At 40.3% G+C, this 26,070-nt stretch overlaps 1 protein-coding gene across 2 annotated transcripts; it reads left to right on the top strand.

Annotated features, from left to right (window-relative positions):
- Positions 1-398: 398 nt before the first annotated feature.
- LOC121870818 (homeobox protein engrailed-1a-like) lies at positions 399-22,174 on the top strand. 2 transcript variants are annotated; one of them, XM_042372786.1, is made up of 3 exons: positions 399-1,173; positions 2,118-2,126; positions 20,231-22,174. In XM_042372786.1, the coding sequence occupies exons 1-3, from the start codon at positions 564-566 to the stop codon at positions 20,548-20,550; spliced, it is 939 nt and encodes a 312-aa protein (XP_042228720.1). In that variant the 5' UTR covers positions 399-563; the 3' UTR covers positions 20,551-22,174. The 2 variants fall into 2 exon arrangements, with proteins under 2 accessions (XP_042228720.1, XP_042228722.1); XM_042372788.1 differs by lacking the exon at positions 2,118-2,126.
- The last annotated feature ends 3,896 nt before the right edge of the window (positions 22,175-26,070 follow it).

The raw sequence follows: 26,070 nt of genomic DNA, 5'->3' as shown, positions 1-26,070 counted from the left end.
AATCACAGTGGTTGATTCCGGGTACAGGGGATTAGCCCAAGAAATTTAAATAAGATTGGTGGGTGGAGGTGAGTGGAGTGGGTCCAGACGTTGACAGCAAGAATTAACACATGATATTTGTCCGTATCAAGCTTTCATTATGGACGCGAGACTCAATCACCAGCACAGCTCTATTACCTGGCAGCCTCACGCTCCTCCTGACTGCACCAATTCTTCCGGCCAATCACCGGCGGGCAGTGGGAGGGCCTCTGTAAACGGTCCTTTATCTGAGTGGCCGCCTGGCGTAAGGGAGGAGCTCAGGCGTGGCTACTGTCACTCATATGGCGCCGTCCCTGCCAGGGGGAGGAGCTTCTTAGCTCTGGTGAGGGCGAGGGGCGGGAGTCAGTATATAAGCCAAGGAGGCGGTAGTAAGATGTCCGAGTGACAGCAGGCTGTCAGAACAGCGAGTAAGGACGTGTTGTGTGTTTGACACGTGAGTCTCCTGACGCAGGACGCTATACCTGTGAAGGTGCTTCAGGAGGGAGGTCGCCGGACAGTGTAGTAGTGGTGGTGTGCAGTGCGTGATGGCTCTAGAGCTGGAGCGTCAGCAACAAGTCGCCGCCATAGCCACCTCCTCTAGCCCGCTCGTGTCCCAAGCTGCTGCTATAACCATGGGCGCCCCTGCCGCCCCCGTCAGCCCTGCGTTACCGCCCACGCCGCCCTCACATGATGCTCGCAGCCCGCCCCCGTCTACCCATGATGCCCGTAGCCCGCCCCCGCCCTCACCACGGCCCCCGCTAGAATCCAAAATGCCCCCCTCACCTCCTCCCAGCGGCCATAGTCCTCGCGCCCTGCCCTTCAGCATTGAGAACATCCTGCGGCCAGACTTCGGTGTCACGCGTCTCCCGCAAGAACGCCCGACGATCCGAACACCAGAACTGCTCCTACGAACGCCGCCGAAGACTCCAGAGGCGCCCGTAGACCTCAGCCAGAAGACGTTACCGAGGATCCACAACCAGCAGTACTACCAGATCTCGTCATCGCCGTCGTCGTCATCGTCATCCAGCGTCGGGGGAGGGAACAAGTACCCCGACAACCCCGAGGCGCTGGCCAACCCGAAGGTGCCACAAGACGACACCAACAACTGGCCGGCCTGGGTCTACTGCACCAGATACTCCGACAGACCTTCTTCAGGTGGGTCATTAACTCTTGAGCTGTAGTGGTGTGAGTGATGGTGACGCCAACACTGTAGGTAAAAAACTCTCTCTCTTTGTCTACTGAGAGATGACATAAAAGTTTCCTCCTTCTCCTTCTACATAAGTCATTGTGCTGTAGAGCTAAATAAATAAACAAACTCCTGATAAAAACGCTAAAAACAACAAAAACAATCAGTAAGAAAAACAAATTAAAACAAATACAATACCCCAGCAATAACATAAAACAGTTACATGATACCTGTATACGCATGAAATTAAAAAAAAACCATAATACGCCACAGGAAACAATGTATATGCCTGCAGTAACGCATCTTAACATTATCACTTTGAGTACTGATGTTGTATATTACCCACGTACATATTATTTATCGATTAGTTGTATATTATCTATTAAATAACTAGATCAGTTTTGAGCGTTGATTAATTGTCAGTATTTGTCGATTAGTTGTACATAATGTTATATTACTAGATGAGATTTGAGCGTTGATTAATTGTTAGTAATATTAGTAGATATTATTCGTATTATTGTTATTGTTACTTAATTATTGGTTAAGTAGTTGTGTTGATATTTATTTAATTTTTTTATTAATATTAGCGTTTATTCTATATAGGTTAGGTTAGGTTGATGATGTGGAAGGGAAGCACTAGTTGGGAGAATTGATTATTATTATTATTATTATTATTATTATTATTATTATTATTGCTGTTGTTGTTGTTATATTTTCTCCTGTGGTTCAACTTATTATTATTATTATTAGTAGTAGTAGTATTATTATTATTATTATTATGATTATTATTATCAAAAAACCCGATAATGAAAAATTTATGTATATTTTTTTTCATTTATATAAGAAAACAATATTTATAAACCCAAAGAAAATTATAAAAATATGTATATCTTTTTTTCTTTATTTCCTGTAGAACCAAGAGGCGAGTACAGAGCGGCCAGGTCAGGTCAGGTCAGGTCAACCATATCATTACGACACTAATTCTGCCGCCCCCCTTTTGATGGTCCAACCTTCCTTAATTACACCGCCGCTACCGCACACCGCCCGACCGTCCTTTCAAATGTTTGTGAATTAATTTTCCGTTTTACTTGCTGCTTATTATTCGATGGTCGCTTCTGTATGTGTAAATTCCACTTTTTTTTAATACTTGTTAGATTAGGTTAAAAATATGTTTGATTTTAGTTCAGTTTTATCAGTGTTAAATTTGAATTTGTTAATATCGCCGCTGACTTTCGTGGTTCAAAAGTTAAAATATAATATCCGCTTTATTGTGCTAATTTAACTTGTTCTTTAGTTTGTAATGTTAAATTGGGTTAAATTGGTGTCTTGCTTTTTACAATACTCATTTTTATGTTAAATTTGGAGGCCGGTTAATAAGAGGATTCTTCGTTTTTTTCTCGTAATGTTAACTTACTTTTAACATCCTCAGGTACATGATAATTAATTTACCTTGTGGGATGTTATAATTTATCACCGCTATAAATGTTCCTTAACATCATTTTATAACGATTCAAATCCTACTAAATTGAGTTAAAAAGAAACCTTCAAAATCTTCTCGGTTTGTTGAAATTGTTTGTGGTTAAATTACTCGTTAATTTTAATTTCCTTCGGTGATATTAAAAAACTTTACTTGTTAATTTTCCGCGAAACTTTGTGCCGCTAAAATATGTTATAAGTTAATCTTCATTTAATATCGTCAAAAACAAAATATTAAAACATGTTAATTAATTTCTATTCATCTACGTTAAATTCGCTGCTATAAAAATTTCATCAATTAAGTAATACTAACATACAAGGATTATATTATTAACATCATATAGAAACTACTAATTATAATATACATATATATATATAAGTATATTGTAGGTATATAGGCCTATGTAAATATATATACTAGGCCTATACTCCAAAACTCTCTATAATTACATAACTCGTAAATTTATTTCTGTTATAGGGATTCAATTTACACTGAATAAATACTTTTCTAATTATCGAGAAAATTATAAACAAAAAGTAAGAATAATGGACAGAAATTCTTACTACTTTGAATAGGTTGTTTTGACGAGGCCTTCCCCCACCCACCCGCCACCCAGCGTTAAAAAATAAGCTATTATTTAACATGAACTGAACGCCGCGTTGAGAGTTTTTTTTTTGTTATGAAGAACGTGTGTGTGACATGCATATGCGTTCAGATACCAGCGTGGAATTTAATCCTATACAGCGTTGAAGATTTACACGAGACCACAATACCAGCGTTGGATTATACATGCAGTGTATACTAATGCGTTGTGGTTTAGGTGCTGGCGTGGAAATGTGTATAATGTGTGTAGGCCTAGGTATTCCAATGTTTGCGTTGAAGAAGTACAGTCAGCGTGGAAAATATACAATTGACGTGGAGAGTGGAAGTGAGTGATCAGATGTTAGCGTTGAAAGTATACAGAGAGCTTTGGAAGGATTGAAACCAGCGTAGAAATTACACTGAGGTCGTGGAAGAATTATTTTCAACGCCCTTTAAATTCTTGAGAGATGGCGTGGACTACACTACAGCGTGGAAACTGTAGGTGAGAATGGGAGGCGTGTAACTTTGAAGCATGATAGACAATTCAACGCAGGGTTGTCGGAAGAGCGGTGTATGTGTATAGCCGATGCCTCTCTTCTTCCTAACGTGGAAAGTATATCGGGTACAGAGTGCGTGGAAAATTAGCGTGGAAACTCCAACTATACACATAACGTGGAGTGAGAAAATACAGGGCTTACACTGTGGCGTGGAAACTGTAGAAGGCGTGTATGACTGGCGTGGAAAGTATAGTAGTTGCGTTTAGTTTAAGTTTGAACGCCTCTTAACCCTCCTCCTCCTACTACTTCCCACTCACAGACAGACAGACAGACTCCGAGATTCCAAGAATGCGCAGTCCATCAGTATAAGGCGAAGTGGAAAGTCAATTTTCCTAGTGATTTCCCTGCAATGTGTGGCGCGCGCCCCCATGCTTCCTCCCCACGCCCTCCCCCCCCCTCCCCGCGCCCTCTCTACCACGCCCACCGTTGTTAAAATCGTCCACTAACCCACACACGCCCTCTGTTCGAATTCCACGCTGTTCCACGCCCATGCAAAATTATTCGTTATTACGATGACGTGTACAGGCCTTTGTTGCCAGGCTAAACTGTCCACTAACTTCCACGCCACCCAACGCACCTATAGATGAGTTGTCCACTAACCCACAAGCCTTCTCTGTAAATTCCACGCTACCCTTGGTATGATTTTTCAAGGCGTCTTTATAAAATTCACGCTGGTTATACACGCCTACTGCTCTCACTGTTCAGTTTCCACGCCTGTTCCACGCCAGCTGAGTAAATTCCCTTAGACTATGTGGCCTTTACACGCTATCTATCTTTCCACGCCGTCTATATATGCTGCATGCCTTCTATGCTGACTGTGCACGCTTTCCACGCCCTCTGTTTATATTCCACGCCTACTAAATACTTATCCTTATAACGGTTATACATATGCACGCCCTCCTACGCGCCCATCCACGCCTTCCTACACGCCCATCCACGCCAAGTCTCCAGGAGGTTGTATTCACATTTTTCTTCTGTATTGCCGCGCCTTCATCTTAGCTTCCCACGCCTTCATCCTAGTAACCTACGCCTCCCGCGCCTTTAACCTGACTTTCCTGGCCTTCATCCTAGACGCCCGCGCTTTCATCATTGATACCCGCGCCTTCATCCTAAAAGCCTGCGCCTTCATCTAGACGCCCGCGCTTTCATCATTGATACCCGCGCCTTCATCCTAAAAGCCTGCGCCTTCATCTTAGACGATCGCGCCTGTATCCTAGCAATCCATGCCTCTCACGCCTTTAACTTAGCCTCCCGCGCCATTATCGTAACTTCCCGCGCCTTCATCCTAAGAACCCACGCCTCCCGCGCCTTCACCCCAGCAACCCACGCCTCCCCGCGCCTTCACCCTAGCAACCCACGCCTCCCGCGCCTTCACCCAACCCACGCCTCCGCGCCTTCACACCCTAGCAACCACGCCTCCCGCGCCTTCACTTGAGCAACCCACGCCTCCCGCGCCTTCACCTTACAGCAGAACCGAAGATGTTACTCACCATTTGAATAACTATCGAGTGATTTTTATTCAGTATTCTAATTGTCGTCTTTATCACCGTTCCTAATTACCCATTTATCACCACCTGCTTTAATTACCACCAATTAGCGTTTCTGTAGTATATTGACGGCCAGGTAATGTGGTCTCTCTCTCTCTCTCTCTCTCTCTCTCTCTCTCTCTCTCTTTGTCTCTATTTATCGCCTTTTTCTATTCCTTAAGTAGTTAGGTAGATAATAATAATAATAATAATAATAATAATAATAATAATAACAAGAACTAATATTTATCCACGAAAATCACTCCCAAATAAACCAACTAATAATAACAAAAATAACCACAAAATACAGTAAGAGAATTAGACGAGAGAATGATAAAAGGGGAATAAGGGAATAAAGGAATAAAGGGAATTAGAAAGAGCAAAGAAGAATAGCCTCCTCGTCTCGTGTGGTTTCTTTGAGGTTTCTTCACTCAATTACATTTCCCTTGCGAGTGGCTGAACTCTGGTTGTTGGCTGCCGACCCGAGAGTGAGAGGGGAGAGTGGGAGGAGAGGGGAGGGTGATGGGGGAGTGGGAGGAGAGGGGAGAGGGGAGGGTGATGGGGAGGAGGAGAGGGAGAGTGGGAGGAGAGGGGAGGTGATGGAGTGGGAGAGGGAGGAGAGGGGAGGGTGATGGGAGAGTGAGAGGGGAGGAGAGGGGAGGGAGGGAGTGGGAGTGGGGGAGGAGGGAGAGGGAGAGGAGAGAGGGTGATGGGGAGGAGGAGGGAGGAGAGGGGAGGGTGATGGGGGAGTGAGAGGAGAGGGAGAGTGGGAGGAGAGGGGAGGGTGATGGGGGAGTGGGAGTGAGAGGGAGAGTGGGAAACGATGTACAGGAGAAGAAATGCTATGTGTTGATTCTAAAACCGTGAAATTTGTATGTATGTATGTATGTATGTATGTATGTATGTATGTATTGTTTAGACGTTTTGTATGTATGTATTTACGTAGGTATATGTCAATTCTCTCTCTTCCTCCTCCTCTTCTCCTTTCTTCTCTTCTTCTTCTGCTTCCTCCTCTTCTTCCCTATTCCCTCCTCCTCACTCAGATCAAATTCCACTCCACTAACTCTCATCCTAGTAAGGACCTGGGTGGTGAGCAGCTGGTAGGGTGTTCCTTCCCGTTTAACACTGCCTTCAGTCTCCCTTTTCCCCGCTTGTATACTGATAGAGAAATTACGCACATACGCCAACAAATTATTTTACGTATATAGTGAAAAATATTACGCATATACGCAAATAATATCTTGTGTTGAGGAAGATGTCGTTCTATGTATGAAAATTTATCTTATGCGTAGATGAAAATATCTCATACGCAAAATCATTTTACGCAAGAACACTTTCAGGTTTAGAGAGGGAAATATCTTTATTCGCCAAAAAAATCTCCTCAGCATTTAATGTAAAAAATATTATACCCAAATGCCAGAATACTTTCATCAGTAGGGTAAAAAAACATATATATATATATATTTCCATGCGTAAAATATCATTAATGCGTAAAGAATGATGCGTCATTCTTATACAAAAACAAATATCTTACGCATACAACAAAAATATTACGCACAAGAAATTACTCCATCATATATAGAGGAAAAAGTATTATTTTGACACCTTAAAATTATCTTCCACGTGTAGAGGAAAATATTACGAACATAAGTAAAAAAATATTGTTATTAATTTACATCATAATATTACTCAGGGAAATATCTCTCTCTCTCTCTCTCTCACTGGATTAAATATTCAACGCCACAAATATGAACAAAATAAGAGAAATATTGACTCCTATTGTCTTCCCTTTAGAGTAAAAGAAGTTTATTGTCTCGGTAAGGAAGTCAAATTTTGTCTCATTGAGTTTTGAGAATTTTGGCGTATTTCCGTAATAGTTTGGTACATGCTGGCGTATTTTTTTTCTTTTCCGTTTTAGTAATGTTATTTTCAGCATAGTAATATATTTCACAGCCCCAACAATCTATTTCACAGCCCCACCAATCTATTTCACAGCCCCAACAATCTATTTCACAGCCCCAACAATCTATTTCACAGCCCCAACAATCTATTTCGTAGCCCCAACAATCTATTTCACAGCCTCAACAATCTATTTCACAGCCCCAACAATCTATTTCGTAGCCCCAACAATCTATTTCGTAGCCCCAACAATCTATTTCACAGCCTCAACCATCTATTTCGTAGCCCCAACAATCTATTTCGTAGCCCCAACAATCTATTTCACAGCCTCAACAATGTATTTCACAGCCCCAACAATCTATTTCACAGCCTCAACAATCTATTTCGCAGCCCCAACAATCTATTTCGTAGCCTCAACAATCTATTTCACAGTCTCAGTCACCGTAAACTCGTCTAGTGAAATTACTTCAGTTACGCAAACACTCCTCCTCGCAAGAAATATGTCGCGCGTATAAAGAATGTTATTATTACGCCCCGTTTATACGCTAAAATGATAACGATAGAAGAGTGACTATTGGGATCCATTACGCATATACAGATACTGGTCATATATTGTGAGGACAGATCTGTTTCAAGGTGATAAAAATGATAATGATACTAGCTAGAGAGAGAGAGAGAGAGACAGAGAGACAGAGAGAGAGAGAGAGAGAGAGAGAGACATAACACCTCCACTACCACCACCACCACTACCACTACTACCTCCACCACCACCACCACCACTTAATACTCCAGTACAATACATACCAATGGAGAAGAGAATTACGCATATACGCAAAAAATCCCAAGGAAAATTCTCTCTCTTTCTCATTCTCCCTTCATCCGCTCTTCTCCCTCCCCCCTTCTTCATTCCCCTTCCACCACCCGTTTTAAATCTGTGCAAATAAAGCTTTCCTCACATTCCAGACTGGTGGGTGGAATGTGGGGATCAACCATAGTACTTCCACAACGATGAATAGCCGATTGTCACTTGTTTTACGCGCTGCGTTAGTGGGGGAAGGAGGGGAGGGAGGAGGGAGAGGGGGAAGGGAGGGGGGAGGAGGGAGGAAAGGAGGGGAAGGGGCGAGGGGAGAAGGATATCTGTACCTCCTTTATCATTCCTCTTTTTTTTTTCCTTCTCTATTATCTTCTTTATTCATGTTGTCTTCTTCTCTTCTTCTTCTTCATCTTTATCTCCCTCGTGTATTTCTTCTCCTTTTCCTCCGATATCTCATCTCCACATCTTCTTTGTCTTCTCCTCCACCTCCTCTTCCTTCCTCTTCCTCTTGATTCCTTTACACCGCCATAAAATACCATCCACACTATAGTCTCAGTGCCATATCAACGCCATTATAACCTAACACAACCTTTATTTATTGACTAAAACAATACTAAGGTCAACTAGATACAATCCTCAGTGTGTATTTTACCGTAAGATTTTTTTTTTTTTTTTTGAGAATTGACTTCGTAATGTATTGTGGATAGAGGGATGAAGGAGGAGTTGTTGGGGTGACATACTCCTGGTATGCAATGGGAATTTGAGCTTTAATTAATCTGGTTGCATAGTCTCTTGTTTCCCCCTAGGATAGTTTAATTTTCGTGAGAGGTCACAATAGGACGGAACAAAAGGCCGTGAGAGATTAAATAATTTTTGGGTCAAGTTGGTATTTCTCTCTCTCTCTCTCTCTCTCTCTCTCTCTCTCTCTCTCCACATCAGCCAAGCGCTAGTGTACCTAGGAGCCCTAACTGCAGAAATATATAAAATAATAACACGACAATAATAAATAGTAATAATAATTAATTAAACTAATTCATTTTATTATTATTATTATTATTATAGCCATACCTTGTATACACCATTAATTATCTGTATTTATTTTATTTCACAATATTATTACATACTGATAGCGATATAGAAAACAACAACAAAAATAATAACAATAATAACAATAATAATAACAATAATAATAAGAAGAAAAATAATAACAATAATAATAACAATAATAATAAGAAGAAAAATAATAACAATAATAAAAATAGTAGTAATAATAATAATAATAATAATAATAATAATAATAATAATAATAATAATAACAATAACAATAATAATAACAATAATAAGAAAAATAATAATAATAATAATAATAATAAATAAAATAATAAATAATAATAATAATAATAATAATAATAATAATAATAATAATAATAATAATAACAATAATGATAATAATAATAATAATTAATGAAAATAACAACAACAACAACCCTTAACAATACAAACAAGATGAAACGAACATGATAATTACCAGGTAGGAAAGGAGGAGGGAAGGTGAGGGAAGAGAGGGGAAGAGAAGGAGGGAGGGGGAGGGGGGTGCGTGTGGGTCCGTTCGTCAGTCTAATGATCTTTATAACCTAATTTAACAAACTTTGAATAAAAATATTATCTAAATCACCTGGAGAAAAAGGTTAATTATGCTCATTAAATTAAAGAGTCATTATCCTGCAGTATAATAATAATAATAAAAATGATTTAATATATTCACGCATGATATTTGATTGGCTGGTGTGTATGTGTGTGTGTGTGTGTGTGTGTGTGTGTGTGTGTGTGTGTGTGTGTGTGTGTGTGATGTTTATTCACTAATTTATTTATTTACTTTTTTACATCTGTTTGTGTAATTTTATCAATATTTTTCTTTTTTTAGTTATTTTCCTAATGTGCCATCACTAAATTACTATCCATCTATATATCTGTCTGTCTGTCTGTCTGTCTGTCTGTATGTCTGTATGTCTGTCTATCTCTCCTCCCCCCCTCACACACACACACACACACACACACACACACACACACACCCAACCGCCCTCAGAACCCGAGTTAATATATCAACCACAATGTTATATTTAACACTCTCTTCTCTCCATGCTAATAATAGCGATAATTACAACGCCTGGCGAAGACGTACAGCCACCCGCTAAAATTGGACACGGCGAATTAGGCGCAGAATAGAAACTGGAAATTGACGCTTAGGAACCCGGGTTGATGGCGTCGAGAGAGAGAGAGAGAGAGAGAGAGAGAGAGAGAGAGAGAGAGAGAGAGAGACTTACTAACACACTTGCTGTTTTCTTTGACTTAAGTGCTTAAAATTAGTTCCTATTTATTCTTCACATTTCATTCTTAATCTCAAAGTTATTATCAACAGTTTGCTTTTACGTTTATTTGTGTATTTTTATTTAATTATTTCCATCATTATTCGTTCTTACATCTTCTTCTTATCATCATCATCATTTTTTGTGCTATTCTAATCCACCGAGTTACTCTTTATTTACATGTAATTACTTCTATACCTGGCGTTAATTTGGCTACGGTCAGGAGTTGTGTGTGTGTGTGTGTGTGTGTGTGTGTGTGTGTGTGTGTGTGTGTGTGTGAGTGTGAGTGAGTGTGTGTGTGAGTGTGTGAGTGTGTGCACATTTCCACCTGTGTTAATTTGCATACAGTTTTACTTAAAGTGATTTCTTGTTATCTAATCAACACCCTCTCTCTCTCTCTCTCTCTCTCTCGTTATCTTTCCCCGTCTTCCACCATCATCGCCGTAACAATATGACCAAATAACCGGGTGGAATCATCAGCATTTTACCGACTTAGCTATCGGAGCATAATTAGTATATGCAGTACAATTAATTACTGAGCTGAGATAGCATAGTATAATTACTCTAAGTGGTATGACAATCAAGTATGGGATAATCGGGAATTATTGACCAGGATGGGGTGATTGAGGTGGTATAATTGTTATTTGTAGTAATCTCTAGGAAAAACTTTTAATTAGATGATTATTGACTTTGTATAGGAAAATATAATTCAAATAAGCTTTATGATAATTATGTAAAATTATTAAGGAATTATTGACCCAGTTTACCGTAGTATATAAGAGAATTATGATAATTATGTTGAATCATTAAGAAAAGTAATCGAGATTCAGTGTAGCATTTTATAATTAATATAATCGGTTTGTTGATTATAATGTACCCTCATTATAACGTATATCTATGTAAATCATATGATAATTATTGACTTTTATATCAATTAATCAAAGACGTATTTACATATATAAATATATGATCTGAGGGTTGGCGACCACGGCCCACCTTCCCATTCCGTATATATTTTCCACCCCCATATAGCGAAGTATAATTACTATAATTGGTGTTATAATCACGTGGTATAATCAGGTGATGGAGAGACGTCAGCATCGCGTCTTGAGGATAATTTACGTGTCCGGATCGAGTCTATTTTTGGGTGTGTTGATTAGCTTACACAAGATGGCGTTCTCGTCTTGTCAGCCAATTAAAATATCTGTTTTATCCTAGACTTGCATGCGAGGCGCTGATTGGCTGTTGATGAGTCTGTCTTGGTTGGTGATTGGTTGTTGATGAGTCTGTCTTGTGCGGTGATTGGTTGTTGATGAGTCTGTCTTGGGTGGTGATTGGTTGTTGATGAGTCTGTCTTGTGCGGTGATTGGTTGTTGATGAGTCTGTCTTGTGCGGTGATTGGCTGTTGATGAGTCTGTCTTATTCCGTGATTGGTTGTTGATGAGTCTGTCTTGTGCGGTGATTGGTTGTTGATGAGTCTGTCTTGTGCGGTGATTGGCTGACGATGAATCTGTCATGTGCGGTGATTGGCTGTTGGTGAGCGTTTCTGGGGTAACAATTGGTTAATCTTGAGAGATATCCAGTCGCTTCTATCTAATGATTGGGGCTCAGGAGTATCTCTGACCTGATTGGCTGATTCTAAATGACAATAAATCGTTCTCGGGTTCTGATTGGCTGCAATTGATTGATGGTGGGTCACCTGTAGACCGTGATTGGCCAGGTCTTCTGAATACTATTAATTTACTATTTAGTGGTGATTAGGGATTGGTTAGCATTATATGATCGTGTTTGGGTCGTAACGAGGTCGTTCGGGACAGTAATTCAGTACTCAGAGGGTTTTGTGAGTCCTTAAGAGAGATAGAGAGAGAGAGAGAATAACATCTATTAACAATGCTTCTCATCCTCCACCACCTCTTCTTGTCATTCAAAAATAAATAAAGTTGACAATCGTAAAAAAGAATAAAAACAGGAAAAAATAATAAAGGATGGAAATAAGGCAATACAAAGGGGAATGAAATGGGGGCAAGAACGAGCTACAAGACTGTAATAAGGACGAACAATCAACTCTTAAAACAGATTTCACGGTCTACTTTACCCATTCTATTCGCCTGGGGTCTCTCTCTCTCTCTCTCTCTCTCTCTCTCTCTCTCTCTCTCTCTCTCTCTCTCTCTCTCTCTCTCTCACTTTCTTCCTCTCCATTCTCTTAATTTATCACCATTCGTACCTTTCGTTCTCTTTTCCTTCTCTTCTCTTCCCCCTTCTCTTCCCATCTACTTTATCTCTTGTCTTCTCCATCTTACCTCCTCATTTCTCTTTTCCCTCCCAATCCCCATTCTATACTCCTCTCCTTCTCCCTCCTCTCCCTATTAACTATTTCTCTTCTTCTGACTTACCATCTCCCTTGTTTATCCTCTCTTACCCTTTTCCCCCATTTTCATTGCCCAACTACCGCCACCTCCCTCATCTTCCCCCATCTCTCCCCCATCTCTTCCTTCCACCCCATCAACCTCACATTTTCCCCTTCTCTTCAACCCACACCTCCCCTTCCACACACACACACACACACACAATTGGGGATGTCTTCGCTCGAGCGCGCACCAGGTCTCGATCACCCCACGATGGGAAGACCTCTTGCACCACGGGGCGAGTTGGAGGGAGGCGAGGCATGAATAGGGGGGGGGGCGAAGAGGCGAGTGGAGAGGCGAAGAGAGGGGCGAGGAGAGGCGAGGAGGTACCAGCTAGTCTTGATTAAAACCCACAGTTAAGTGGTGGGGCGCTGAGGGGCGGTGGAATGAGTCCTGCCCTCGATAAAGCACATGTTTCCGCGGGTAATAAAGAGAGGGAGGGAGGGTGAGGAGGAGGGGGGAGGGAGGAGGAGGGGTGGGAGGAGGAGAGAGGGGTGAGGAGGGGGAAGAGAGGGTGAAGGAGGAAGGGATGAAGGAGGAGGAGAGAGGGGGTGAAAGAAGGGATGAAGGAGGAAGGGTAGAGAAGGGGTGAAGGAGGGAGGGAGAGAAGGGGTGAAGGAGGAAGGGTAGAGAAGGGGTGAAGGAGGGAGGGACAGTGTTGGCAGGAGAGAGAGAGAGTTAGCTGAATAAAGTGGCAAGATGTGTGTGTGTGTGTGTGTGTGTGACTAAGCCTTCCAAACACACAAACGCAAGCCAAACAAGCAAAACTCCTCCACCAATCACTAGGCCGATTTTACATCTTCCACCAATTACCACCCACCTCCACCACAACAACAAACAAGACTCCACCAATCACCACCCACCACAATAACAACAAACAAGACTCCACCAATCACCACCCACCACCACCACAACAACAAACAAATCCTCTCCACCAATCACTTTGCTAATTACCCAACTGTTATAATGAACAATTAATCCAACTGGTGTAAGCAATTAGGGTCGATTATCCTCAGCTATAACAGTATGCTAAACGTCACTCAGGCCGATTTATGATATGTTCCTGTGCTATATTATGCCTCCTGAACACCCAGATATTATATGCCTATTATCGTTATACCAATTCCCCTTTGTATAATATATAATTAATGGGACGATAAAAGAACTTATATATTCTTCCTATTATATATCACCTAATATATAATTTATAAGTAATTTTTAGGTCTATTATAATATTATTTACTATTTTATACGTGACTTCCATCGTTATAGCCAATCTTTGTTTAATGTATAATTACAACTGATATAGTGGGGTATATTTTCTAACCCGTTATATATTACTGTATATATATAGTGTTTTTTGTGTGTCTCGTTATATCGATCTAAGTTTAATATATAATCAGTAGTAATATTATGGTATGTATTATTTTATTTCCTTGGGTATTGTTTGAGGTTTCTTTACTTTTCATCTTTATTCTGTGTTTTTGTCTCTCCGTTTCGTTATATAAAGTCAATATATTATTTATCGTGTTTATGTTAATTCCCTTTCGTTATTTCTTATTATTATTTTTTTTCATTTCATTATATTATCTTATTATCCTATCTCCCTTTCGTTAATTTTAGTCTATTTTTTTCATTTCATTATATTATCTTATTATCCTATCTCCCTTTCGTTATACAAAGTTATATTTATGTACTGTATAGATGTATAATCACCAGCGGTAATTTGCATGTATATCCACCAGTGATTTATCGTATTGTAACTTCCTTTTATAATTTTCTAAGTCTCTTTTTATGTCTCTACGTAATATTATCAATAACAATTATTTACTTTCCTCGGGGATAAAAATGACTATTGGACAATTTCACGATATTATAATCCATTTCATTTAAACCTAATATTTGGGGGTTTTTTTCCTTGCAATTATTACAGGTAACTACAGCATAGATAACAATGTTTGTCATCTTCCTGGGGTCATTATTAACCTTCCTTCTCTTACCTCTATCTTTTTCTCCCTTCCTCTATCTGTCTTCTTTTCTCGCTTCTTCCCATTTTTCTTTCATTTTCTTTACCCTTTCTTCTTCACTTTCTCCCTACTTTTCTCTCTACTCCTTCCCTCATCTCTTATCTTCCTTCTCTTTCTTTCTCCTTTCTACCCTCTTTTTCTTCCTCTCACTCGTTCCCTTCATCCTTGCCTCCCTTTCCTCTCTCTCTCCCTCCCTGCCTCCCTCCCTGCCCTCTCTCCTTCCCTCCCTCCTACCAAGCGCAGCCATTGTCCAGATTCTCAACGGCTCTTACGATAAATATCTTCTCGTAAGTGTACATGATGCTAAGTTACTAACCGGTTGACTTTACCTTAACTAAATACACTCACTTACGACCAGGTAAAATTTGCATACAGAATCTTTGAAAAGACTCTCCCTGGTTCTCTGTTTTTATCTCCTAACTGATGTTAAGTGAACGTATCTTGTTACAGGTACAAGTCTGGGTGTAATTTTGATGCCATTGTTTAAGGTCATTTCGTGTTTTAACCTAAGTATCAACGTAATTACGAACGCATTCTTATACAGGGAGGAATATTTATCGTAACAACCTTTTGAGAATTTGGTCTTGGGAACCTTTCCTCTTCTGACTGTAAACTCCACCACACCCATCAGACATTAGCATGATCGCCTGTCTGATTTCCTCATCCCCTCCCTCCACCGCCCATCAGATCACTGTGGGTCGTCGGATACCACTCAAGAACCGACAGAACCTGTGTTATGAAGACTGAAAGACTTATTATTATTATTTATATTACTGTTCTATCTCTTCTTCTCTTTTTTTCTATATTCTCCTTCATTCCTCTCTTTCTCTCCTACTTATTTATTTCCCTCCTTCCTTTCATTCCGTCCCTCTTTCTTTCCACCCCCCATCCCCCCACTTTCTTCCCTTCACTCCCTTCCTCCTTCCCACTCTTCCTCTCTCCTAACCTTTATCCATCTCCCCTTGTGCCCTCCTCTCCCTCCCTGTCTCCCTCTCCCCCCCTCCTCTACCCCTCTACCCCCACCTCACCCCTCCCTCTCCCCCACCTCACCCCTCCCTCCTGACTTTTCAAATCAATAGAAGTAATTCTCTTACGATCCACTCGGAGCAGATAATTGACTAAGCCGTTTGTTGAGGTAGTTAAGCTGACAAATAACCATTCCAAAGCTTGAGGTCAGGTCAGGTCAGGTCAAAGATGGAAAAGACTCACAGGAAGAGGATACAATGAAAGAGGAAGTGGAAGAAGAAGAGATGGAGAAGGAAGAAGAGGGGAGTAAAGGGGGGGGGAGGAAGAGGAGGAAGAAAAGGTAGGACAAGAGATCGATAGACAGATGGCCTTCCCTCATCTCCCTCTACCTCCCTCTCATCTTATCCACCCCCTTCTCCTCCTCCTTTCCCTCTCTCTCACCTCCCTCCTTCCCTCTCTCTCTCCACCTCCTTCTTCTACAACTTCCAACTATTCCATTCTTTCCTCACCTCTTTTCCCTCCTCTCATCATACTCCTTCGTCTCTCCTCCTCTCCTTCTCCTCTTTTCCCCCTTCCCCTCCTCCTGCCTCCTCCCTTCCTACCTACTCACCCTATTTTCTCCCTTCCGTTTTCCAACTCTCCCACCCACTCTCCTGCCTCTCACCCACTCTCCCTCCCACTCTCCCCACCCACTCTCCACCCACTCTCCCACCCACTCTCCTTCCCTCTCCGCCCACTCTCACCCACTCTCCCTCCCACTCTCCACCCCTCTCCTCCCGCTATCCTCCACTCTCCCACCCACTCTCCCACCCACTCTCCCTCCCTGCCACCAGAGCGTAATCGCGGGCAGCAATGTTCTAATGAAATTCTTGCCGTTGCTTAACATTTGCATAGCAGCTCCAGAGGTTAGTTATTCATTAAGTCTTCAGATGTGTGTATAGTGATGGTGGTGTGTCGCGGTCCTTCTTGGAGGGAGGGAGGGAGGGAGGGAGGGAAGAGGGAGGGAAAGAGGGAGGGAGGGAAGGAAGGTAGAAAGTGTGGAAGGAAGGAGAGAGGGAGGGAAGGAGTGAAGGAAGAGGGAAAGGAAAGAGTATGGAGGGAAGACAGAGGAGTCCTAAAGATTTATTACCTAACCTAACTTAACTTAATCTAACCTAACCTAACCTAACCTAACCTAACCTAACCTAACCTAACTTAACCTAACCTACCCTAACCTAACCTAACCTAACCTAACTTAACCTAACCTAACCTAACTTAACCTAACCTAACCTAACCTAACCTAACCTAACCTAACCTAACCTAACCTAACCTAACCTAACCTTCTGTATAAGACTCTCTGTGTTGTGTCTGGTCATTGTTTTCCTCTTTAGATTATCACTATGAAATACTTGTTCTTCTGACATTGTGTACATATATAGAGAAAAAATAAATAAAAGGGTAATAAGAAGAACAAGATGAACAAGAAGAACAAGATGAACAAGAAGAGCAAGAAGAACAAGATGAACAATAAGAACAAGAAGAGCAAGAAGAACAAGAAGAACAAGAAGAACAAGAAGAACAAGATGAACAAGAAGAACAAGAAGAACAAGGCACTAAGAATCAACAATTATTCCTTATACACAAAACCAAAACATTGTCTCTATGATAAAAATAAATAAATAAATGATGGCATTGTACAGCAGAGAGCAGCTAGTGATTACAATCCTACCACTACAGGATTACAAACGACACTCACCCCCTCCACGGCTATTGTCTACAGGAGGAGGAGGAGGGAGGGAGGAGGAGGGGGAAGAGGGGGAGGGTGGGGGAGGGTGAGAAGTAAATGCATCTCGTCATTTACCAGATTACAACCACCACATCATTACCACGACATTCACCCCACTCACAACCATTCTCTCGAGTAAGGGAGAAGGAGGAAGACGAAAGAAGAAGAAGAAGATTTGGAGGAGGCGGGCAAGTAAGACAGAGAGAGGGTGTCTAAAAGGAAGAGGGAGAGAAGGAGGGAGGAGGGAGGAGGGAGGTAAGTAGGTAGGTAGGTAAAGAGAAGGGGGAGGGGGAGGAATTTTATTAACGCCCCTGGATGTAAAACTGTCGCCGCGTCGCATCGTGAAGCCATAAATCAAAGAGAAAGGGCGACGCGTGATTCTCCCAAGTTGGGTTTATCAGAGGAGCTCATTTTTGCTGCGGTTCTGGGGCCGATGGCACCTGCGAGCCAGTAATGGTCCTAGATCCTGCTTTGCTATAATTTGCTCATCCCATCTGAGCCACGAGTCGGGGAGGGAAGGGGTGGAGGAGGGAAGGGGGACCAGGAGGGTAGGAGGGAAGGAAGGGGCAGGAGGGAGGAGGAACAGGAGGGAGGAGTAGGTGGACAGGAGGAGGAGGGAACAAAGGGGACGACATAAAAGGGGACAGGAGGGAGGAGGGGCCGCTACCGCCGTATAGCGACTCGCGTGAGGTGGAAAATAAGTGCTCCAGGATGATCTGGGGTGCTGCCTCATACGAGCAGGGGGAAATGAGTGTGTGTGTGTGTGTGTGTGTGTGTGTGTGTGTGTGTGTGTGTGTGTGTGTGTGAAAGGGAAGGATGCAGGAAGATAAAAGATTGAAAGGAAGAATGAGAGGTTGTGTATTTTAGGGTATATGATAGAACAAGAGAGATGATAAATACAGAGAGAGAGAGAGAGAGAGAGAGAGAGAGAGAGGAACATAAACCAATAAGGATAGGCCTATTAGATAAAAAGCCTCTGAATAATTACGTTTTTTTCAGCATATTAAACAAAAATCTTAATGAATATGAAAAAACAAACACTTCCGACTCTGTTTAAATGTGTATGTCGGGGTGGGGGCGGGGGCAGGGGCGGGGCGGGGCGGGGCAGCGGGTTTGCCTCGCTCTAAATCTCAACACACACACAAAAAAAAAATAATTAGAGTATTATAAGTTTCTTTAGATACATTATTTTTCTTAATAATTGTATGTGATTGACTACAGTACAAAAGGTCATTATCTATCCATCTATCATAATCTAGATAACAAGATACAGTTCAAACTAAGGTCTCGTTGTGGCCTCCTCAGTGTTGACAATAAGAGAGAATAAGGTTAAACGCTTGTCTTCACTTCTGACAAGATTTATAACACAAGTCACCAAATCTGTAATCTGTTCTCTGACCACTACAACAACTACTACCACAGGTCTACTACTTCAACCTACCACTATCACTACCAGTACCACCACCAACCACTACTACCTACAGTAACAACCAACAAGTTAAGCATTCCACGGTCATCCCACTACCATATTAGGCATCCCACCACACGTAACTAGATTAAGAAAAAAAAAACAGAAATTACACCTCAGCAATTCCACTGTCCCTTTCTCTCCCTGACAACGAAACGACAATAATCCGGCCGCCCGATGACCAAGCCAACATCAACAATGAACGTAGCATCGCCAAATCTTTTAACCAATGTCCCGCCGATTGAAATACGCGGGTCACGTTATTGATGGAGGCGCGTAGGATTAATATTAATACGAGGATGAGAGGTGCGTATGATGAATATTAATGCGGGGATGATAGGATGAGTATTCGCCAGGTCGATGCCTGTGTTTTGAGCGGTGTTTGACGGGTGGGTGAATTCAGTGGTGCGGCCCTGTCGATACACAAGCCAAGCCACGTCGTGTAACTCCGGGATTAGAATCCACTACGAAGGTGCCAACGCTCTCTTGACTGCTCATCAGCGAGGGGATTCGATCAGATTTGACAGACTGCTCTTGTTTTTTCTTCTGCATCTTAACACCAGGATTAGAATAAACTCAAGCGGTGTCAAACGTTCTCTGACTAGTCATCAAGTGGGGTTCGATCATTCTCGACTTGTTTTCTCGCTCTTATTCTTCACTATAACGTTGAGTACAGCGTTAGTCAGTAGTGGTGAACAGATCTAAACGTTGAGAAGAATCTTGAGTAAGGTCATGACCCCTGATGGAAGTGTTGGACCATACTGATGTTACCATTAACCATATTAGTATTAGTGGTACAAGTGGTCGTGGTCTCAAAACCTCGTAAACTACTTTTAACTTGTTGACTACTAATAAACCCTGAACACATTACTTGTATAAAAAACAAAAACAATTTATATTAATATTTTATTATTTGTGTATTGTTCGTAATTAAGATGGTGACGATTGTTACTGAGATAACCTAACCTAACCTTATTATTATTATTATTATTATTAGTAGTAGTAGTAGTAGTAGTAGTAGTAGTATAATTATATTATTGTAGATAGTAGGTCAGTGATTCGCTCCGGTATATAATAAGACTTAGACAATATGAAGATATGTTTAGACTTGTAAGGGTAATACTGTACACGTGTGAACCCTCGACACTAACCTCCCTGCTCCCTCTCCCTGCAGGTCCTCGATCCCGGCGCATCAAGCGACGTGACCGCAACCCCGAGGAGAAGCGACCTCGCACCGCCTTCACCTCAGACCAGCTGGCCAGACTCAAGAAGGAGTTTGATGAGAACAAGTACCTGACGGAGAAGAGGCGGCAGGACCTGGCTAAGGAACTCGGCCTCAACGAGTCCCAGATCAAGATATGGTTCCAGAACAAGAGAGCTAAGATCAAGAAGTCGACCGGGCAGAAGACTGGCCTCGCTGCTCACCTCATGGCTCAAGGACTGTACAACCACTCCACCGTGCCTGTGGACGAGGATGATCCCTACCTCTGTTAGAGTGACACTGAAAAGCCTGGAGTCTTTTGTGTTGTATACAGTGTGGCGGGGTTACCCCTTGACAGCTGCCTGGCCAAGACCGCTCCTGCCTGCACGTGATACTCAGTCAGGACGGCGGTGGATGACTTAGTAGTTTGTAATGAGAAGACGCGGCGGGGATCTTGTGTTCGTCAGTTCCCGCCGTAGTGTTACTGTCCCCAGGGAGGCTTTCCGGCGGTGTACCCGGAACTTCTGTGTAACATTTACCCAGGCTATCATGATGCCCTAACACAACACACAAACATATACATCGTCTTTAGACCGCTTCTCCGCCAGCTTCACACTCGCTGTCAAGTCCTGAATGGTGTAAACACTATTTTGTCGTCATAAGACTTGAGGCGGGGGGAGAGGGGTGGCGGCGGACCTAAGACGACTAACGTGACACACACCATGTTACTGCCACCCTGATAGGCCCTCATCATCAAGCCGTTGACCCTGAACCCTTATAAACCTATAGGGATCATTACCTGAGCCATCACTACACAGATCTAACCCTCGAAACTTTCTCCAATCCTTCATTTTTTCAAACGATCTCTATTGAAGTATTTTTCTTCAATAATTCTCTTTCATAATCGACTGAGTTATTCCTCACACAAAAGGCTTCTCCTCAGGGGTTTATTTCTCAACGACAAAACTTTTGGGTAAACACTCAACAGTTCATCCTACCAAGTTAAATGTTTATTCTCATACCACCAATCCTTCCCTTCAACGTCTCCTACAGTAACTAATCCTTTCCGGGTCTAAGCACTCCTACACTCAGTTCACATTCCTCTTCCTCTGCCAACCGATCATTCCAGTATGAACGCTCCAGACACGAAAGATCTCCTGCCTGGATGCGGTCAACACCATATACCTGAAGTGGCTCTCAAGACGGGCTGCGGTCAACACCATATACCTGAAGTGGCTCTCAAGACGGGCTGCGGTCAACATCATTCCAGTTACAAGTGTCCAGGATTAAAAGGACGTCTCTCTATGGTCGTGGTCAACAGCAGAGGATTTCCATATTTTCGTGGACGCTAAGCTTCTCCCTTTTCCCCCAACACAGTCTTTTTCTTTTTCCCAGAAGACATCAGCTTCTCCCTTATGTCCACCATATTCTCCTGTCTTCACCATTCTCCCCACTATCTCTCCTTAGTCTTGACCCTCTCCCCACCCCCCCCCATGTCCACCCTCTCCACACCTCGTCCCCTTTCTGTTACCCCTTCCACCACCCCTTCCACCTTTTTTTATAATTTATTCCACTATTCCTTTTAACATTGTTCAACGCGCAAGAGAACGTCAATTGTTAGTGAATTGGTCTCTCACTTGTGTTTATGTCTGCTGAACTTTTTCTGAAGAGTACAAATTAGATTTTAATTTCCCCTACAACACTGATATAAACGCCTACTGTATGATATGGTCATTCTTCTGCGTTGCGTTTAAGTTACCTCGTTTACACCTATATTTTGTACAGCATTGAGGATTATAAAAGTCCACATCAAGTCAAATGTATATAATGTATATTTATCAGATGTTTATATGTTGTAAATACCTCTTTAAATTATTTATATGTCTGTGTTGTCGAATAAACAATTTTTTTCTTTAATCTGTTTAGTGTTTCTTTTTATTTGGGTTCCTAACTTTCTACCTTCGGAACAAGAGGAAGAAAGAAAAGTAAATGATGGAATAAAGAATGAAGAATAAAAACCAGAGAAATTAACCAAAAACGAAAGTAGATATAAAATATTCAGAAAGAACAAAGTCTATAACTGAAGAACAACAGGAGAACAAATCCTAAACTGATTTATTCATCATAGCATCACAGTTTGGGGGAAAATTTTCGAGTCGCGACAAGAATTTATTTACTAATGAAAAAAAAATTATATATCCAACAGTGAAAAGTAATCAAACAGGTAATTAATTTTTTCTGGATCAAATAATTCCATTTTAATAATAACTGAGAACATATTGTAATTATGAATATATTATATTTCAGATTACAAAATAATTTCTATGTAAGAACCTTCTCCTGTGACCCAAATTTAATAATAATAATAATAATAATAATAATAATAATAAGCAAATATAAGACACTGAAAAACAACAGCAATAACAAAAGCTACAATAATTAATACAACATACACTGAAAAAATAACTCGGAGAGAGAAATACAATAGAAAATTAAAACTACCTTAAATTGTTACTCGTATACAAGAAAGGTAACCAATGGAACCTGAAGATAAGAACAAATCACATTACCTTTACATAGTGGTAATTCTCACTCCTTCCTTGTTATCAATAAAGGGTAATTACACCGATGACTATAGATCTTTTTCGTGAAACTTTAAAAGAAAACTGAACCTATATATTAGATACAGTTTATTTAAAGAAATATATATAATTAGAAAGAATCGGATTATATTTATAAGCCTGATTATATATTTTTTCTGAATTTTGAGATTAATTAAAGTGAAAGTAGTTAATTTTTTTTTAGGATTTTTATAATGTTAAATTAAAGTTTGTGGAAGGATATTATTTGTAAGTCTCCGGTTTTTTTAATGCGGGTTTGAGTTAATGATGTAAACCATTGAGGAAAATTATGTTAATGAGGAAATTAATTATATATGAAAAAAAGGATTAAATATAAAAAAAATATTAAATATGAAAAAGTAATTATATATGAAAAAAAATAGAGAGTTAATAGGAAAAATATTATAGGAGGATGTAATATATTAATGGTAAAAAATATAATTAATAAGAAAGAATTTAATTATGGAAAAGTAATTGAGACTAAAGAAATCAATTGTAAAAAAAATATTAATTTGAAAAAAATATATATTATCAGGGAAAAAATAATTAGGTAAAATAAATCTTAAAGAAAAACATACGAATTTAAGATTTTTTTGTCTTCAATATATTTAATAGAAATGGAAATAAGAAGAAAAAGGAGAAATAAGAAGTAAAAGAAGAAATAAGAAGAAAGTGAGATGAAGAACAAATAGATAAAACGAAACCAAAGAAAAAAAGAAGAATGCAAAAATAAAAAAAAGATGAAAACAAAGAAAAAGGGCAAAAATAATCATATAAATGGGAAAGAAAAAAAATTAATAGCCACATTAGTTTCAACAGAGAGAGAGAGAGAGAGAGAGAGAGAGAGAGACCTAACCACCTACAATTTCTAAGGTAACAGGACCCTCTAATTTAAGACCCCCTCCCCCCAACCCCTCTTCCCTCCTTCACCCCCCCCCCTCCACTGCCCCTCTCAACCCGCTGCCTCTTGACGGTACTCCATATACCTGGCCGAGTGTCACCTCATATATCAGGTAGTAGTGTGGCAATAATTAACGTTGTGTTCCTGATAATGAGATTGGAATATTCAGGTGAGTAGGAATCATATCAAATTAATAGAGTTTGGAATTTGCACTCGGGGGCTTATTTTGCAATCAGGACGAGAACGAAAAAAAAAACCATGGAAAATTAAATAGAAGAAATCAATTTGGTTTCCTCGTCATTAAGGCTGTGTGTTACTGTAATTAATCCAGGTGGGAGAGTTAAGGGAGCAGGTAGGACCGTGACAACACCTTCTTAGGGAGTGAATAATGTTCTTGTGATTTGTTTTATAATATTTAGTAAAATAAATCGGTGTGGTGATATATTTGTGGTGGTTAATTCAAAACAAAATGGTTCTTATTGGATGATGAATTAAGTGTGAAAATTATCTGTGAGACAATAAAAAGAGTTAATGGGGACGTGGGTGTATGTTAAATGGACCCCAGTCATATCAGGCTCCGGTCCTAGTAAGCAACAGTCTCAATTAGCCCCTAGTCTTATAAGGCCTGGGGGGGGGGACATCTCTCTTGAAGGTAAATCCCAAATATGACTTCATAAGGACCAATAAAGAAGAAGAAAAAACAACATGATAATTGAGGGAATAAATGATAAGTGCAATAATTCTAGAGACAAATACCACAATAAAGACAAAAAGAAATAAGATCTAAAATACAAGAAAGAAATTACACGTAAGACTGAAGAAGAGGAAGAAGACAAGTGATAAATAATGGATATAGAGAAGCAATGATGGGGGGGGGGAGACAGCGAGACTAAATAAAATCATAGGAATTATATTCACCGATAACTTTTTTCTCTCTCTCTTTCTCTCCATCTTTCTTTTATTATTTTCTTTGTTTCCTTTCTTTACCTCATTTTCTTTCTACTCTCTCTCTCTCTCTCTCTCTCTCTCTCTCTCTCTCGCTCTCTTAATTTCAGAACTAATAAATATAAATTCTGGTAATATTAACTTGAATAAAACTTGAAGGGAAGAAATAAGGTGAATATTCACATTGTAATTCCAGGTATTAATTACAGGTAAGATACAGGTGTTAGCCATAGGAAAAGAATTAAAGGTGGATATTTAGACTAACAACCCGAGTAAAATGCAACAAAGAGAAAATTAATGAAGTCAAATTAATAAATTGATTTCAGAGATTTTAAATTAATTTGTCTCTAATAAATATAAAGGATATAGACAATAGATTTTTTTTTTTGCTTTCCAGACAAAAAAGTAAATATCTACAGTTATTTAAGCATCTATAGAGTATTTGATAAAACACACACACACACACACACACACACACACACACACACACACACACACACACAGTTTATTTAGCCAGAAAAATATAGATACAGAGTCGATGATAATAACAACAATATTTATGTATACTGTACATTTATCTCAAGGAATTATTATGTAACATTTAGTATCATCTGGAATAGTACACGTAGCATGGTGTTAGTAAGAACATATGAGAATGTTACCACAATTATCACTTCGTTATTTATTTATTTTTAATTTATTTTGTTTACATTTATATTATAAATATATACTGTACATATTTTACACTGGAGGGAAGCAATACAACACGGGTTGTGTTAAGGTGAAACAAGGGGACAGAAACAGTGAGGCTCACGTCTTGACGGTAAATATATAATTATTGTAATGGTAATTTCTATCTACCTGACAATATATGATATAATGGTTTTGGTGGAGCAATAAATGTAAGAGTATAAAGTAAGTGTTACAAAATTATTAATACTCAGACAATAGATATTATTTAAGAGATGATTTAAAGGAAGGGAGCGTAGTCTTTGCTGGGATGGGTGGGGGTAAGTTGTTCCACACCTTCACACCATGATATTTTATGGAGGTCTGGGACTGAGAGGAGTGCATGGGAGGGGGGGGGGCTCTTAATAGCTCTGGGTGTGTTAAGTTGTATATTTGATTGGCAGATTTGTAAACAAATAGGGCACATCAGTAAGTGATAATATCCTCGAATTTTAACATTTTCAATTTAGTAAATTGTTTGTTAGTGTTTTAAGTTTTTCAAGTAAGTCCTTCTCTGCATAACTCTCCCCTGTGCAGCGTTCTGGGGATAGGTTTTTGAAGAGCCAGAGGCCCCATAGTGTGTGACAGTGTATCAAGTGTTGGTAAGCAAGATCATA

The sequence above is a fragment of the Homarus americanus genome, unplaced genomic scaffold (assembly GCF_018991925.1).
Source record: "Homarus americanus isolate GMGI-L3 unplaced genomic scaffold, GMGI_Hamer_2.0 scaffold1873, whole genome shotgun sequence".
NCBI lineage: Eukaryota > Metazoa > Arthropoda > Malacostraca > Decapoda > Nephropidae > Homarus > Homarus americanus.
Note: the sequence above shows the minus strand (reverse complement) of the source record. Positions and strands in the feature narration are given on the sequence as shown.